General features: G+C 37.8%; 1 protein-coding gene across 2 annotated transcripts; it reads right to left on the bottom strand.

Annotated features, from left to right (window-relative positions):
• Positions 1-268: 268 nt before the first annotated feature.
• Positions 269-18,199, bottom strand: c1qtnf4 (C1q and TNF related 4). Of its 2 annotated transcripts, XM_047151612.2 has the most exons (3): positions 17,907-18,199; positions 5,745-5,832; positions 269-4,166 (listed from the first exon to the last, which is right to left on the bottom strand). In XM_047151612.2, exon 3 carries the CDS (start codon positions 4,159-4,161, stop codon positions 3,046-3,048), a length of 1,116 nt encoding a protein of 371 aa, XP_047007568.1. In that variant the 5' UTR covers positions 4,162-4,166; positions 5,745-5,832; positions 17,907-18,199; the 3' UTR covers positions 269-3,045. The 2 variants fall into 2 exon arrangements, with proteins under 2 accessions (XP_047007568.1, XP_017314643.1); XM_017459154.3 differs by lacking the exon at positions 5,745-5,832 and having other exon boundaries at positions 17,907-18,198.
• Between the last annotated feature and the right edge of the window lie 284 nt (positions 18,200-18,483).

Raw genomic sequence — 18,483 nt, 5'->3', positions numbered from 1 at the left:
GGTTTGACGTACTGTGAGTTACCTTTATTTTTTAGACAGATTTTCTTAGTGGTCGCTTATTGCAGGTTTTTACCTAACCTAATTTAATAACGGCAGTCCCTTGTGAATGTGATTTGTGTCATTTGTTTTCCTTAATGGCCATTTGCATTTTGCTCTTGATAGGGAATATGTGCTCTATAATGCATAATGTACACATAGTGATCTATTAGATTAACATTTTTTAGTACCAAATAATGTACTGCTAATATACAGGACCTCAAACTTGAAATTGTTTACAGACAGTTTTTTATTCACGTTGGTGTCAGTCACAAAAACATCCACAGAACATTGTAAAAGAGATACAATCTCACTGAGCCTGAACTCAGACCACACGAACAAAAATAGCTAGTCAGACAATACTCTAGAGTTAGGGTAGATCTCAGTATATTCACAACATTTCCTTTTATGATCGCATATTATAGTGTGAATCACTATGACACCAGTTACAGAATTAAAATGTGAACATTCATGAGGGTATAAATGGATAGAAATCAAACAAATTAAGTATATCCCAGTGTGGAATTGTGCACATGTGGCATGTGTGCTTTTCTTTTTTAATTATATTAACAAGTTCTCAATAGTAGCATGCACTAGTAAGTCAAGCAAAACTTCTGAAATATGGTTTTAAAATAACTGCTTGTGATAAGGAATGTATTCTTGGGCAGATTATTACTGTGGTCTTACTAGCAAAACGTATACAATGTTTACAGCGAGTTGGTGATCACAACAATAACACTATAACTGTCACTTTTTAAGTTGCCCAAAAATGTGTACACACTGTGTGCAAGGGAAATACCAGCAAGGCTCCAAACAACTGTGTCAGAGAAGTCAACAATATTCTACATGCAAAACAAGGACTGTGAGCAATATTTTCTTATGAGTGAACTAAAGTTGCATGCAATTTTCCCACTTCTCCCATACTTTTGCTTTGTTGATGGATGTATTTCCACCTGAAACCTTAATTGGACAAGGGGCTGTATTCACAAAAATGATCTTATCTGAAGTTTTTCTTTTTTCTTGAAACCTATTTACGTAGCTCTGACCTTGTTACAACCCAAATTCCAAAAAAGTTGGGACGCTGTGTAAAATGTAAATAAAAACAGAATGCACTGATTTGCAAATCTCATAAACCCATATGTTATTCACAATAGAACGTAGAAAACATATCAAATCTTTAAACTGGGTAAATGTAAACTGTGTAAATGTCTCAAAAAAGTTGAGATAGGGCAACAAAAGGCTGCAGAAGTAATTGTTAGTAAAAGAAAGTAAAAGAAACAGCTGGAGGTTAATTGGCAACAGGTCAGTAACATGATTGGGTATAAAAAAAAGAGTTTCTTAGAGAGTCAGAGTCTTTCAGAAGTAAGATGGGCAGAGGTTCACCAATCTGCAAAAAACTGTGTCTACAATTTGTGGAACAATTTCAGAATAATGTTCCTCAATGTAAAATTGTGAAGACTATGAATATCTCATCATCTACAGTACATAATATCATCAAAAGATTCAGAGAATCTGGAGAAATCTCTGTGTGCAAGGGACAAGGGTGAAAATCAGTATTGCATGCCTGTGATCTTCGGGCCCTCAGGTGGCACTGCATTAAAAACGGACATGATTCTGTAATGGAAATTACTGCATGGGCTCAGAAACACCTCCAGAGCTCACTGTCTGTGAATACAGTTCATCGTGCCATTCACAAATGCTAGTTAAAGCTTTATCATGTAAAGTAGAGGCCATATGTGAACATGATCCAGAACACTGCCATCTTCTCTGGACCAAAGCTCATTTAAAATGGACGAGGCAAAGTGGAAAACTGTTCTGTGGTCAGACGAATCGAATTGTGAAATTCTTTTTGGACACCATGGGCGCTGCGTCCTCTAAACTAAAGAGGACTAAAGAGGAGAGGAACCGTCCGGCTTTTTATCAGCACTCAGTTCAAAAGCCTGCAACTCTGATGGTACGGGGGTGCATTAGTGCCTAGGGAATGGGCTGTTTGCACATCTGGAAAGGCACCATCAATGCTGAAAGGTATATACATCCAGATTCCATCCCATCTTTACTTCTGAGGAACTCTGCCTCTCTAAGATACTCTTTTTATACCCAATCATGTAACTGACATGTTGCCAATTGACCTAATTAGTTCCAAAATGTTCCTCCAGCTGTTTCTTTTAAGTAACACTTACTTTTCCAGCCTTTTGTTGTCCCCGTCCCAACTTTTTTGAAACGTACTGCTGCCATCAAATTCAAAATTACCTTATTTCCTCAGTTTAAACATTTGATATGTTTCCTATGTTCTATTGTGAATAACATATGGGTTTATGAGATTTGCAAACTAGTGCATTCTGTTTTTATTTACATTTTACACAGAATCCCAACTTTTTTGGAATTGGGGTTGTGTTATAGAACAGGGGTTCACATTTGTGAATTACTTTTAGACTAAAATAGGGGGGAAAAATCTCTTAAATTGGTCACTGTTAACCGGCTTTACACCTATTGTGAGCTCTTTTTAGCTTGTTGTGAACACAGCCCCAGGGCTCTACACTTTTGAAATGTGTTATTTGTTTTGATATTGTGCTATTAGCTATGTACACTGAATGAAGTGCCACTAGTTTGAAACTTTTTCGCTCATGAACCTGTAGAGGACAAGACTGAAAAATCAAGCCATTTTCAGTGCATAGATCTCTTTGGGGATTGGTGACACTACATGTAACAACTTTTTGCCCACAATATCTGTAATACTTTTTCGTAATATTTTTCATTAAGCTTTTGTGCTCATAACATATTTTCTCCACAAGAAAATGATAAAGCAGGAGAAGCTGCAAACATTCAGAGTCCAAACAGAACAGAACAGGACCAAAAGATCACAACTTCAGGTTTCCCTGCATGAGTTCACAAGAGCTGACAGATTGAAAGAATTTATTTGGATGCAGTCCACATGCAGACAAACCCGTTGTCTTTTTGACCTCTGATCACAGACAGAGACAGAGACAGAGACCTGTGCCTTGGTTCTGCTTAAACCGCCCTACCCTGGTTTTGCTGCCGAAGGTGGTTGCTGGGGAGTTCTGGGTACACCAGAAATCCAGTGAAGGTGATGTATTTTGCATGATTACTGTATGCACCAAATCCTTCCCTTTGGTGACTGTAGAGCCACACTGTATCTCCTTTTTGCAGTTGCAGCATCAGGCTTTGACTCTGCAAGGCCTTCTCAGTGTCGCTGTCATCATATATCATTGCCTGGACCTCCAAGTGATTCTTCATCAGCTTCACAGAAAGGGTCTTGTGTGGCAGCTTACCAGCATTGAATGAAAAGTAGTAGGCCCCGGGCACACGACATATGAATACACCGGAAGTCACATTAAAGTCATTGCCAATGTTAACAAATTCAGTATCGAATGTTATTGGTTTGTGCTCAGGATAGCCTTTATCTATGCCCAGAATGCTCTGGGTGCGACCAACTGAGAAAGCAGACCTCTGGTCCTCTTCCTCTTCAATATCCCTCCTCCCTTCGTTGATCTCTTCCTCTTTCTTTTCTTCAGTTACAGTTCCCTCTATGTCCACTTGCTGAGGTGTATCGTGGGTGAATATTGTTGCTTGGTCCTCACTTGTCTGTTCTTTGTTTTCTTGAAATGTATATATATCTGGGTAAATCAGGTATCCACTGAACGTAGTGTAGTGCCCTGTGTTGCTATATATTGCATAACGTGGGTCACCATGGAGACGTAGCCAGACAGTGTCACCGAAGTCGAGTTGCAGCATGGCGCTCTGACTCTGGACTTTGCGTTCCTCACCACCGTTGTCATCATAGATGATTGCCTGTACCTCATTCCGGTTCTTCATCAGCATCACTGACAGGTCCCGGTGTGGGAACTTCCCCACAGTGAAGGAGAAGTAGTATGCTCCAGGGATCCGGCAGCGAAATAAGCCTGTTTTTGGTTCAAAGTCACCACCGATATTCACATAGATCTTGTCAAAGGTGACAAGCATCTTTGGCCCACCCTCCATACTAGTAGTACGAGCGACAGAAAATGCAGAACGCAGCTCCACTGCATCAGGCATGCGTGCAAAAGCCCACACGGCCACCCCATGACACAAAGCACACCACAGCAATGACCTGGCACCTGGCAACATCACTCCTGTTGGAAAAGAAGTCAGAAACAGGATTTTTAAACATAAATGATATGAAATAAATTTTTCAATCTCAAGTAATTCTGTTTTCTATTTGATCTGTTTTATTGGAATGTCACCCTGAGTCACAAATTTAAACCATCAATTTTACTTCAATGGCTCAAAGACAGTATACATATGCTTTGTTTCAGAATATCAGCAACAAACTCCTGGTATGAATTTTAATCTGGTATACAGGAGATTATAGATAACCAGTAACTTCAGTAACCAGTAATTCAATTCAGTTCAGTTTTATTTGTATAGCGCTTTTAACAATTTACATTGTCCCAAAACAGCTTTACAGAAATATATGAATTTAGGATGTAAATTTTATAAAGTTTTAAATTTATAAGTTTTTCTCTAATGAGCGAGCCAGATGTGATGGTGGTGAGGAAACACTCCCTGAGACGATAAGAGGAAGAAACCTTGAGAGGAACCAGACTCAAAAGGGAACCCATCCTCATCTGGGTGACCACGGATAGTGCGATTATAAATCATTTCCTTCTATAACTATGTATGTTCAAATAGTGCAATTGTGTAACCAGGAAATTCATTATTTTTTTCACATGAAGTCTATTTTGTTGAAGTTATCAACTGTTCACTGATGGAGAGTTGAGTGCAAAGCTCTTTGTGGCAATTGCACTTTATCCTGGCAGGCTTGAAGTGGATCCAGAGATTACCCAGGAACACTGTTCTCAGTGCAGATATACACTCACCAGACCTTCTGCCTTTTTAAAAAAAAAAAAATAAATAAAAAAAAATAACTGCCTTGATCCTTTTGAAAAACAACTCTTCATGGCTCAATATCTTAAAATCACAGAACTGTCAGACTCTAGATGGTCATTACTCTAGCTAGCAAAGGATGAGACAAATGTATGAGGAAAGAAAGTGAGAAAAATGTATTAGGATCTTACATTATAAATCGTTTTCTGTTTTTAATAGATGGAAAATAGTCACAAAACCACAGTAATATCAAGAAAGACTTTTAAAAATGAGTTCCAGCATTAAAGATTTTAATTGGGATTTGATTTGATTGGCACAGCCTTATGTAGAATAAACTGAATTTCCTCTAAACATACAAATTAACCTAAAGAGTTTAGGTTATATACCCAGGATTTGCAGTTAGCCTATGTGTTTGTATTCTGTTAATAGCAACTATTATAGAAGCAAGTGCCAGTCGGGGGTAAGATCAAAACACGGTATATTACTGCCTTTGGTGACTGTTGTATTACAAGAATACTAATAGCAGGCTCAGACTTCTTCCCTTGTGTGCAGAAGGGAGTTTAATGAGATACTAGCTGGATCACAGTAATAAATGGTAACAGAAGCTGTCGCAACACCATTGCATAATGTGTTTTATCTCAGATGTGTAATCATTTTAAAGAGAACAATATTTTAAAAGTGTTTTTTTTCTTCCCATGATGTCAAGACATCACAGTAGCCTAGCCATCAGAGAAATCAGGGTCATTTCTAAAATAGCACAAAATCAATTATATAAATTTACCGTTGGATTTGTTGCCACTTAAATGTGTGCATGTAAGCGTCACCTGAGTCTCTGTTGTAATCAGAGAAGCATTTAATATTTTCACAGCTTCAGTCAGCCACGACACAACACCAAGAACTGCTTCCCGCCAGCTGAAAGCATGCACAAATAATTATGAATAATAATGGAAATCAGGTTCTCATAATGAGATCTCCTGAGATTCCAGAAAAGTAAGGGGGAGTTGGAGTATGTCACAATAATGATGTAGTTACTGTGTTTTTTAAATTAAGGTTTTTAATCTAAATTAACAAAATACTTAACTGAGATGTTGAATGTATGTGCGACTCTGAATACATTCTGTATGTATCTCTGTAGCCAAATGTACATCCACACCTGACCATCACACCCATATGTTGGCCTTCCCCAAACTGTTGCTACAAAGTTGGAAGCAATTGTATAGGATGCCTTTGTATGCTGTAGCATTACCATTTCCCCTTCACTGGAACTGAGGGGTCCAAACTTGTTCCAGCATGACAATGCCCCTGTGCACACAGCGAGCTCCATGAAGACTTGGTTTGCCAAGGGTGCTGTGGAAGAACTTGAGTGTCCTGCACAGAGCCCTGACCTCAACCCCGCTGAACATTTTTGGGATGAATTGAAACGCTGACTGCACCCCAGACCTCCTCGCCTAACATCAGTGCGTGACCTTACTAATGCTCTTGTTGAATGAGCAAATCCCCAAAGCCACATTCTTGGAAAGCCTTCCCAGAAGAATGGAGGTTAATATAACAGCAAATCAGGACTAAATCTGGAATAGGATGTTCAAAAAGCACATACGGGTGTGATTGTCAGGTGTCCACATACTTTTTGCCATACATTGTATACCTCTTTCCACCACAAGATGCTTAATTTTTCTGGTCAGACCTGTCTGACTCTATGTGTATGTTCAAGTCAAGGTCAACTACTGAATCATTCAGTGTGTGGACTGTAGTAATGGGGATTCCAGCTGTTTTTAGTGAGTCATTTGGCTCAGCTCAACATAAGAGCTGACTCTTTCAACTCGCAAAGACTAGCTGCCATTGTTTTATGCAACTCAGATTATTATATGAAAATTGTATTCTAACGTCTGCTAAACAAAATAACATTTACAATAATAACAATAACAATAACAAATTTCATGTTTTAAAATAATCAAAATGAGTTAATTTAATTGTAAAATCAGCAACGCACTACAAATTTGCATTGACAGATACAGTAAGCACAATGTAATTGTGCCTGCTCTGTCTGTACTTTAAAAAAGGAAGAAGCATTTTCATTCATCCTGATAACTGATACTTAGCCTTACACTACATAATACATCAACAAGCAACAGTGCACTCATCCATTCCAGTCACTCTGCCTCATACACACAGCTTATAGTCAAACAAATGAATCACCATTCAAGATAACATACAGCTCAGACACTGAAAGAGGTTTCCATAGAAACATTGATACACTGTAAGAGTAACAGTATTGCTTACAGCAACAAAAAAACAAAAAAAACAACAACACATCTCGGTGTTCACAATGGCACTCGTGGACTGCTCTATCTGCTGAATACAAAACACCCCCCTTTTAACGTTAACATGGATTCATTTTTCAAAATATGAATTCAACGGCATGTCCAGGCTCTACTGAAGCGCAAAATAGTGAATTAAATGAGATAGTGGTGAGAATATATAGGCAGAGGAAAAAAAGAGAACCATTTCCACCTGGGCTGAGTTTTGATGAGAAAAAAAATCAATTGAGGCTGAAATAGCTAAAAACAACAACAACAAAAAAACCCAGTTAATTCAAAAAAAATAATTGAAAGTGTGTCTTTTGGTTTCAGGCAATTGAGCATTACAAGTAGAGTTAACACAGTTTTGCTCTGACACCTTGCTTTACTGTTATATCAATTATGTTAAGAGTATGATTACTGATAAAACAATTTCCCAAACATGTCTACGCACCTGCAGTAATTTAATAATGACCTCTCTAAAGAAAATTGTGTGTGTGTGTGTGTGTGTGTGTGTGTGTGTGTGTGTGTAGTCTTGTGGGTGGATGGAGGTTTACAAAAGGTCTCTGTACTGAGAGCACTGCACCATTGTCTAAGGCTCCTCTTTCTCTCTTTCTTTCTCTGTTATGTATATACAATGGACTGTCTATCACATACATGTCTGGTTATCCTTATGAGGACCGTCGACTTATATAAAAATACTAGGCTTATAACATATAAGCCCCCCCCCCCCACACACTTGCTTTGTTTGACTCTCTTTTTCCTACCTCTCTTGGTCTCTTCTTTCATTTATCTTTAGTTTTTTTTTATCTCCCTCTTTGAATCTCTCTATAATTCTTTCAGCACCTTTTTTTTTGCCATGGAGCTTCTCAGTAGTCCTTTTTCTTTCACTTTCTTTCTTTTATAGGCCTGCTTCTGTGCTGCAAGATTCATCCCTGTGTCTTGGTTGTGTTTTTAGGAAAAGTCACCTCACTACTTGCCTGTGTGATTAAATTTGAATACAATTAAATCACGCGTCCAATTTTAGCAATACTAAAGCAGAGTTTTTATTTCTCTTTGAAGAATTCAAAACTGTCCCCTTTTCACAAATTGTCTGCCACCTCTCACGATCCCACAGTAATAATGTGCTCAGAAAAAGTGTTCAGCATAATTCTTTATACTGGCTGCAAACTGACATTACGGCGATGCAGTGCTATAATGTAATGAACATGCGCAAGGATAAGAGAGAGAGGAAGTTGCACTCAGCATGGGCACAAAATACACGCTCACACATAATATTTTGCTTTCTATAGAGTTGTATACACTGTAGATATAACTAATATACTTTCTCTGTTTATGTTCATTAGATTGCTAAAGTGTTGGGGGGGTTAACATGAACATTAGGTGAGTGCGTGTTAGTGAAAATAAAGTGTGCATGTCGGAGAAAGTAAGCAGTAGACAGATCTTATTTTACGATTTGGAGAAAAACTGAAAAAATTCACCAGGACTGGAAGAGAAGGTTATAGGAGAGAAAGGCATATAAGATTTTTACATAGCACTAGCAAAATCTTGCCCCTGAATTGCTGTTGAAAAAACATTTGCAAGATACATGAACAAACACACAGGTTAACAAGCCTAATGTTGAGAGAAAGGTGAAAAAAATGAGTTCCCATGACAACAGTTCACTGTGTCTGGGACTTTCTGGTGATAAGTCATATGCCACTAGGATAGATGAAATATATAAGTCCAGGGAATACCACAAGTTCTGCCACATCCACAGAAATAAGTGCAAGTCCACGAACATAAAAGAACAGAGAGAGAGAGAGAGAGAGAGAGAGAGAGAGAGAGAGAGAGAGAGAGAGAGAGAGAGAGAGAGAGAGAGAGAGAGAGAGAGAGAGAGAGAGAGAGAGAGAGAGAGAGAGAGAGAGAGAGAGAGAGAGAGAAGGACAGGGGAAGACAGGTACACAGAGCTGTACATACAAACAGGTGACAAATTAAAGTAAAAAAAACAAGAACAACAACTTAAAGTGTCTTTGTAAAGTTTTGGGTCACTGTGAGACACCAAAAGATGCACATTGGCACAGATTCTACAAGTCTCTACAGCTGTACTGGAGTGATGAACGATATTCTTCCAAATATATTCCCTCGGTTGGTGTTTTGATGAGGGTGGTGGAGAGTGCTAACACATTGCTCCAAAATCTCCAACAAAAATGTTTCATCATTGAATGATGAAAGTACTTTGATTGAAAGTACATTGATGAAGATGATCAGTTAGATTAACTCATTAAATTGATTTGTAGTAATTCTATCCCTCTAAGGGTACAAGTGGACCCAAACCATACCTCGGACAAAAATGAGTCAGACAGTATAACAGAGCCACTGAACCCTGTTCTGTTTTTCCTTACATATCACACTAATGCATGAGCATTAAATGTGTGTGTTCGTCTGCAATTTCCAACCTTATGTACTGATGCCTTCCACAGATCATTGTTCCAACTGCAATCCAACCACAGCCAGCTGAACAGTGACTGAAGATCCTCTCTTAACCTATGCCCCAATAATTAACCATCTTTCACCGTCACTTTTTCTCTTGCCATCTCATTCCAAAATCAAGGTCAACTGGGCCTTCTCAGCATATTCATACATGCCACAGAGTACGGATGGTAATTGTTTAATGCCGTATAAATGCCTAAATGCATCTCTACTTATGTTTCTCCATTCATTTATTAAGGATTTTCCTTTCATTATTTAGGTGTCAGCAAATAGAGAGAAACAGAAACTGGAGATCTCGGTCTAAGACAGGGATAGAATCAGGGTCTTAAACAGAGACTAGGCATGAGGCAAGAGGTTGTGACCAGTAGGGGCGGTTCTGCTATTTCTTACTGTAGGGAAAATGCTTGCACAGGGTATAGCCCAGCTGAGGCTTTCAGAAAAAAAGCAACCACATAGATAACACAACCTTTGTTTGAGACTGCAATATAAAGTTAAATAAAGCCAGTAGATTCAGGACTTAAATAAAACTGCAACGCAGGATTCTGAAAGAGCTATATCTACAGCATATCTTTGCCTGCCAATTCTGTTTCTAATCAAATGCTTATACATTCATCATGAAATCAGGTGGCATACATTACATAGAATTACTAAGGCATATTATTATTGCACACATAACAGTAGTATTTGAGGGAAAAAAAGCTCAAATGCATTGATGTGTACTGCATTTTAAAGGGATTTTTGACAGCTAATTAGATTGTGAATTTGTTTACTCCCTGCTCTCTGCTAATGCTGTGTTATCTGAGCCTTCTGCAGATTTGCTCATGAAATGCACAACAGAGTGTACCATTCATCAACATTTCGTCATTAGCACAAAGGGCCAACGGCTTCATTCTTTTGACTCACAAATAGTTTATTGTTACTCTTTCCCATAGACTTTAGGCTTTGTGGTTTCACTGTGCTGTTTTAACCAGCAATAGCTTGTGATCATAGATTTTGTTGTCGCAGAACAAGATTAGTAATGACATATTCTTGAACAAAATTAAGTCAAGAGACGATCACACTTGAATTTTTAGAGTAACCCTATAATAGGCACGTAATAATCTGCAACTTTCAGCCTGTTTGTAGCATTTCACCTTTGTTCAAGTGTATGTACAGAAGAGCTAATATCATTAACCAGGGTTGCCAGGTTTCAACAAAATGTCCTACTACAACTACAACTCAAAAACCACACAAAGACATGAAACCAGCCCCCAAAAAAATCAGACAAATGTTTCTTCTTTTACTCAACCTTTGCTTTGGAAACAATAGGCTCCAGGTTCCCTGTGACCCTGAAAAGGAGTAAGCGGTAGAAGATGGATGGATGGATGGATGGATGGATGCTTTGGAAACAAGGTCAATGTGGTGCAAATGCATTTCTGGTGTATGGACATTATCCATGCCATAATCCCCTTTTCCCATCGCCCAATCTTTGCAATATATCTTATAATAATATAATATATAATATAACCCTAACCCTAACTCTGTACATGATAGACACAATCTGCACTTACACTTTGCCTTTGTTTGTGGAAATCGATTACGTTTAATTCTGAACATTTGCTATAAAATAAGATCCTAGTGGCCACAGAGTATTTTTTAAACTAATCCAATTTGGTGTGCAAGGGGCGGCATGATTCCTGCCCCAATAGACCCATTTTAGCACTTGTTGCTCCACTAGATGCAATATTAAGTCTAAGGAGCAAAAGGCGGGCAGTGAGCATGATGCACCATGATTGCACAACATCTATAAAGGCAACCAAATCAAATGGAACAGCAGTTTATGTCAGTCAAATAGCAAAATATTTTAATTGTTGTTTACTTCAAAGTGGTAATTAGTACTGCCCTACAGGATGCGTTGTCACTGGTTTTAAATATTAAGGTTTGTGCGCCTTGCCAGAAGAGCTCAGCAATATCAGATTCACTATGTAGTTTTTCAGTTCAATTTTACTGACAAACCACTCAGTCCTCAGCTCTTTCATTTGCTTCAAGGGGAAATCCCTCAAAGGGCATTAAGCACCTTTTTTTCCCCCTAATGTATTGGCTACTAATTGCACGTGAGACTCCTGAAGTTACATTACCAGTTGTATTCAATTTTCATGTTTATGAATGATTTATTTTCATGTTTTTCAACATCATCATATCATAATGTAACTCTTGTGCTGGATTTCTCTAGTCAGTTCTGCCTACTTAGAGTATTTAGCATATTCACGTACGTGCTATATTTTGCTGAGACATGCAAACATTGCAAAAGATGCACACACACACACACACACACACACACACACACACACACACACACACACACACACACACACACACACACACATATGCTTAGTGTGTTCTTTAATGGCCTTTGGAAGGTTAATAGTCCTAAATGTCTAAAAAGGTTCTGCTTGGAACCGTTTCTGAAAGGAAACTATGTGATGTAAGGTTCTACACAGATCCAGTGCCACCAACCATTAAGTGTTGTATGATGTATGGTGTATATATATATACAGTATAGGCTAAATATGAGATGTCCTTTTTGCATCCTAAGACTTTTCATTTTACGGAAGATTATTAATATGCATGAGCAGTCCATGGTATGAGAGGGAGATAACTGTGCTTATGACATTTTCTGATTCATGTACACTTTTTCATTTTCTTGTGGCTCTATAATTTTAATGTGTTCTACCAATTACTCGATGAACCCTGGCAAGCTCACCCTCTGCATGTTTGTTTATTATTTCCTGACAAGCGGTAGGGAAATAAATCTGCAGATGATGTAAGGTGATATATCTACTAACACTGTTTGATTTATCTGCTGATGGATGCCTAATGGTTTCAAATCAGCACTACTGTGCTGTTGCCTCTTCCCTGTTGCCAAGAAACACAACAACTTTTGGAGTCCCTCATGAGCAACAAATATTGTGCTCTTTCTAACTACACAGTACCACTTAAAAAGCCTGTCATCATTTAAACTGTCCAAAAAATAATCTCTGTTCCTGTGTCTAAGTTAAGTATCTAACTTCTCCTAAAGGTTTGTGGAGCTCTAAGTGCTTATTGGGACACTTGGTAACTTGCTTTTATTCTGCAAGAGTAGGACTTATCTGCTCTGAGAGGATAAATATATAGACTCAGGATTGATGATGGACACTAGGGAAGTATCATAGGCTGAAAGTGAGATGGGGAAGGGTGAGTGACTGATGCTGGCTCTGAGGAAGGAACAGAGCATTGGGCAGGAAACTGGTCATGTGACTGACACTGAGAGAGATGTAAAGGATAGTTTGTGCTTTGTCAGAACAATCAGAGAATCTGGAACAGTTGTACATTCTTAGCTATTGGCTGGCTGTCTGTTGAGGACAGAAGAGTATTGTTTGGATGGTGGCTCATCTCTGCTGGATCCAATGTATTTGTCAAAAATAAAACATTTTTTTTTTGCAAAAAACAAAAAACTATCCAATGAGCAGCAAATCTGAAGGCAGAAACATCTTGGTCAGACTGGTTTGCACTAGATAGGAAGTCTACTGTTACTAAAATAAGCACTCTTTACATCCTTAGAGAGAAGAAAAGATTGAACCTTGATGTGGATGGGCTACAACAGCAGAGAACATCAAAGTACACTGCTGTCAGAAAAGAGCAAGAATCTGAGGCTACAGTGTACACAGGCTGATCAAAATGGGACAACTGAAAACTGGAAAATCATCGCCTGTTTTGTTTTTCTTCAATATTCAACTGTCTAATTAATCCCAAAGGTGATCAGTGGGGTTTAGATCAAGGCTCTGTGCAGGCCACTAGAGTTCTTCCACTTCCACACCGCAAACCTTAATGCGCAAAAGACTTCATGGAGCTTGCTTTGTGCACAGGTGCATTGTCATGCTGGAACAGGTTTAGGCCTCTTTAGTCCAGTGAAGGGAAATTGTAATGCTACAGCATACAAAGACATCCTATACAACTGCATGTGTTGATCTGTGTGGCAACAGTTTGGGGAAGAACCACATATGGGTGTAATTGTTATATAGTGTAGGAAGGCACCATCCACACACTCACAACTAGTGGCAATTTAGTGTTGCCAGTTCAGCTACCAGCATGTTTTTGAGAGGTGGGAAGAAACCAGATAACCCAGATGAAACCCACACAGACACAGTGAGAACGTGCACAAAAACACTGAACAGTGACAGCAGATCTACATATTTTTAAACATAGCATATTTTATGTTTAAACTGGTATTAAACATATTATTGGGCTCTAACTAATAGAGCTGGGTGATATTTAAATATAATTAGTATGATATTCCTTTGTTTAAAAAAAGTGACTGTATTACATTGTCTGTTTACAGTATGACAGCTGCTCAGAGTATAAAGCACTATTAATAAGCTACTTTAGTCTAAACGTGGCTTAAAAATCATCAAGTCTTTGTGGTGAAAATACCCAGCCTGAACAAAGATCAGAAAAGATGAAGGAATATATCAAAGTACATGCCTGAATTATTTTTGTTTTGGCGTATTTTAATAGTTTTATAGCCTACCTCTCGCATTTTTGAATCCTATGAAATCACTGTGTAATCGTTATTTTTTGTAGCTGATTTTGTAAATGATTTTTGCGTAATAGGATCCTATTTCACATACTGTCTAAAACATCTCTCTTTTTCTATTCATTTTCCTTCCCAAAATTCCTACCAGAATGATATTGTCTATCAAAAATTAGTGCCAGTTACATTAGTTATTCACAACATCTGATTACACTGTCCAATTGCTCAGACTTACTTATTATAGAAAAGATGTCATTATTGTGCCATGTGTCTGTCATAGAGTGTTATGCAGTTAAAAAGGCATTTGCTTTTCTTTTTCTTTAGCTGTAGACGGCTTGTCATTATTGTGTCATTTGCTTGTCACAGAGTGTTTATGTACTTTAAAAGGGGCTGTCATTATTACTTTAGCTATGGAAAATATGTAATTATTGTGTCATGTATATATCGTAGACTGGCAAGATGGGTACAGTTTTAAAAGGTTGCTTTATATTTGTCTATCATTATTATTTAAAAATGGGTTGTTTACTTAGAGTCATTAATCAGGTATCTCAGTTTAGCAACTATACAAAATTACACAATAAATACCTTTGAGTCTCATTAAAGTACTCATAAAGTACAGTATTTTAGGGCAATCTACATTAGCATGAGGGTGTTGTATTATACACAAACTGTTACAAAAATTTGCCAATCTTTACAATACTTTTTCATAGAGTGATTTTCATGATGTGACATAAGATGTTATATCGCCAGTGTTATGACATTTGTCATAATGTATAAGCAATAACATACTAGCATCGACTGTTATTTAATTTATGACAGCATTTAACGTGCAGCATGACAGGTGTATGGTTGCTTCTGTGTCATGCCACAGGGGTCAAGTCAAATGTTACCTTGTTTTATTTTGGTGAGTTGTTATTATAAAAAGTTTTTAATCAGGAACCAGAACTGTCCAAGCGCAATAGACAAAATCCACAATAACCAGAGATCAGCAGGACAAATCCAAAGAATAGTCAAGAGCTAGGCAAGGGTCAAAACATGATGGGGAACATGACAAGAAGCAGCTCAGAACTCGTATAATAAAGTGATATAAGTAAAGGGAATGAATAATCGTGACAAATGAATGTAATTTTGGAAGACGTGCAGATGAAGTGGTTGTACATTCCTGTGTTAAATATGCATTCTGAAATTGGCTGTATTTCTGTTGGTTTTACAAGCTGCTCTAGTGGTAGATTCAGGCTATCCGTCATTCAGGGTAGATGTCGCGCTGTTTGTCATCTGTGACAGCTTTAATGACTCATTGTGAGGGGACACAACTGCTCCTACACTGCTGCTACACCGTTATGGTGGTCAAGGTGATGTTGAAAATATAACTCTGAAGATAAGCCTTCAGAAATTTTATTGTACAGATGAATGTTGATTTCCTAGTTGTTTTCAAATTTACTCATTCACACAACCTGGATGGGATGCCAGTCCTTGTTTACAGCAAACTTATTTTGCTGTATTGCTTAACATAAAAAAAGAATAAGACTATAACCCACTATATCATCAAAATTTTTACACGATCCAATATGCACTCACATTTGACCTCCTGCAGTTGCCTGTACTCTCATTAGGAGAGACAGACAGCATGGCTCGGCTCATACCAGTCACTACGCAGCTTAGCAGTCAGATATCTGGAGATAGTTATTAGTGTCTCCATCCAAGCATCTTGATAAGCCAAGCCAATTTGCATTCAAAACAGATATTGCTGTGGTATGACAAGTAATAGACTCAATGGGGCAAACAAATTAAAACCAGCGAATTGTGGTGCCATACAACATCTTCCCAGCCTGGATCTTTGTAAACCAACGTAAACCAAAATTCCAAAGGGAATTTTTTTTTAGGGAGAATAAACTGCTCAGGTTCACAAGATAACCAAGTAGAAGCCCTGGATGGTCGTATAAACAGTCAACCAATTGACAAACAATAAAGCCCACCTTAACAGTTAAAAAATTTTAAATTTAATTTTTTTTTTTTAAGAATGACTAGTTAAATAAAATTGACTTCATGCATCTCACCATAAAAGAATACAGCACTAATCACAATACCATTGAGCACCATTCATAAATAATAAATCTTATAACTGTACGTAAATCAGCATGTTGGTCATTGTGTATTGTACAAAACAGACCATTCAATAAACTAGAAATACAGTCAATTATATATATATATATATATATATATATATATATATATATATATATATATATATATATATATATATATGTATAAAGAAAATTAATTAACTACTATTTAGATATAATCAATTTTGTTAACTGCAGTGTATGTGCCCTTATGTAAAGAAAAAAAAAAGACATTGGCAACATAATCAAGCCACAAGTGTGTCCTCTGGGAGTTTGAGCTGGACAAATGGAGCCATTAAAGTCATTCACACACATTCACTTAGCGACCTACCCAACCACACATTTTCAATTCAACTATTAATTTTCCAGTGCAATATGCTTTCTAATGGTTTTTCTATTTCCTCTTTTTTCTCTATTTTTTCCCCTTAACATTAGTCTAATAATTTATTAGGTATATAACTATTTTGTACTTTGTACTTTGAATGACCCAAATATTGGAAAGTAATACATAACAACTGCTCCTCATCTTTAGTGGGCAACGCAATTAATACCGCATTGGATTACGGACTATATCTAAACTGTATGAGGGTTGGATTACAGAACAAGAAAACAAAAAGCAGAGTAGAGTAGAAACGCAGAATGAGAAACAGATCACATACACTTATCCTTTTCTGCCTCCAGCTCCGTTTCCTCATTTAGATCAATATATACTAAACACACGTCTAATGGGTTTATAAACCAAAGACACAATTTCAGCATAAAAGATGCAACACAATATAAAGGCACGCGTGAATAGAAATTCCTCGTATTTATCTGCCATTTAAAAATAGCACGAGTCCTTTGAGAGCTGGCAGTCTCACACTGTCTCATCTTTCCTGCATACACACTTATGTGCGCACACACACACACACACACACACACACACACACACACACACACACACACACACACACACACACACACACACACACACACACACACACACCTGTGAGCTAAGTAGGCTTCTTTGTAGTGTTTATGTCAATTTTATTGTCTTGCCTGAGGGATAGAACAGATCAGAGTGTACTTGCTTTTGTTAATATCACCCTTATTCATGCTGTGTGTATGTTTAAATCCCCTTCATTACAAAGCCCAGGTTCACCTCGTGCTTCAATCCAGTTTTTAATATAGTACTTAATATAGATTACAAAGTACTGCACATGAGAGATACTGTGAGCAAGGAAGGGAGATGTTCAAATAAAGAAGCAGAGATCACGTGGCATGCAGAAATATATAAACAGGTCTGTCATCGTATAGCTGTTTGAGATTCTAATCAGCTTCACAGTTTGAATGAAACATGCTAACAAGAATACATGAACAGGTAACTGCTTTGATGGTATGTTTATGCAGACATAAAAGATGCACACAATGCTGTGATCCACATCGCATCAGATCAGAGAAATACAGATACATAGATTCACAAATATGATTCACATGATGAGATGGATTCACAGATACATAGATAGAGTGATTATATTCTTTGTTGCTTTTTTTTTTTTTGCTTACCACTGAGTTGTAGGTAGAAGGAGGTTTACATAAAGTTAGTCGTATTGTGTGTTGTCCTTCTCTTTCTCTCCTTCTCTCTCTTCCCTTCTCTGCGTGTTTGTTCTCAACCTGCTGCTGATGTCTGGCAAACTGCAGGCATAGCACACACACACACACACACACCACACACACACTCACACTCACACACACACACACTCACACTCACACACACACACACACACACACACACACACACACACACACACACACACACACACACACACACACACACACACATAAGCACTGAGAGTCATACATTCATTGGAGGATCTAAGAGAAATCGGGGGCTACGAGCTGATCGGGGGACTCTGGAGAGGACGAACAAAAGAAATGACCATCTGGGGTGACATCAGGGGGAGAATGCGCATGTGTAAAGAGGCACATGTTAAGAATCAGTTCATCTTTTCTTAAGCAGATATGCATCTGAAGAGTATTTATAGATTAGAATGAGCAAGAATGAGCATGGACACTTTTGCGAGTACATTTTACATTCTGAAATCTGACAGTCAGCATTAGCAGAAAATATAATTCTGACATT

Source organism: Ictalurus punctatus, chromosome 27 (genome assembly GCF_001660625.3).
Source record: "Ictalurus punctatus breed USDA103 chromosome 27, Coco_2.0, whole genome shotgun sequence".
NCBI classification, from domain to species: domain Eukaryota; kingdom Metazoa; phylum Chordata; class Actinopteri; order Siluriformes; family Ictaluridae; genus Ictalurus; species Ictalurus punctatus.
The sequence above is the reverse complement of the archived record's forward strand: the minus strand, read 5'-3'. Positions and strand labels throughout refer to the sequence as shown.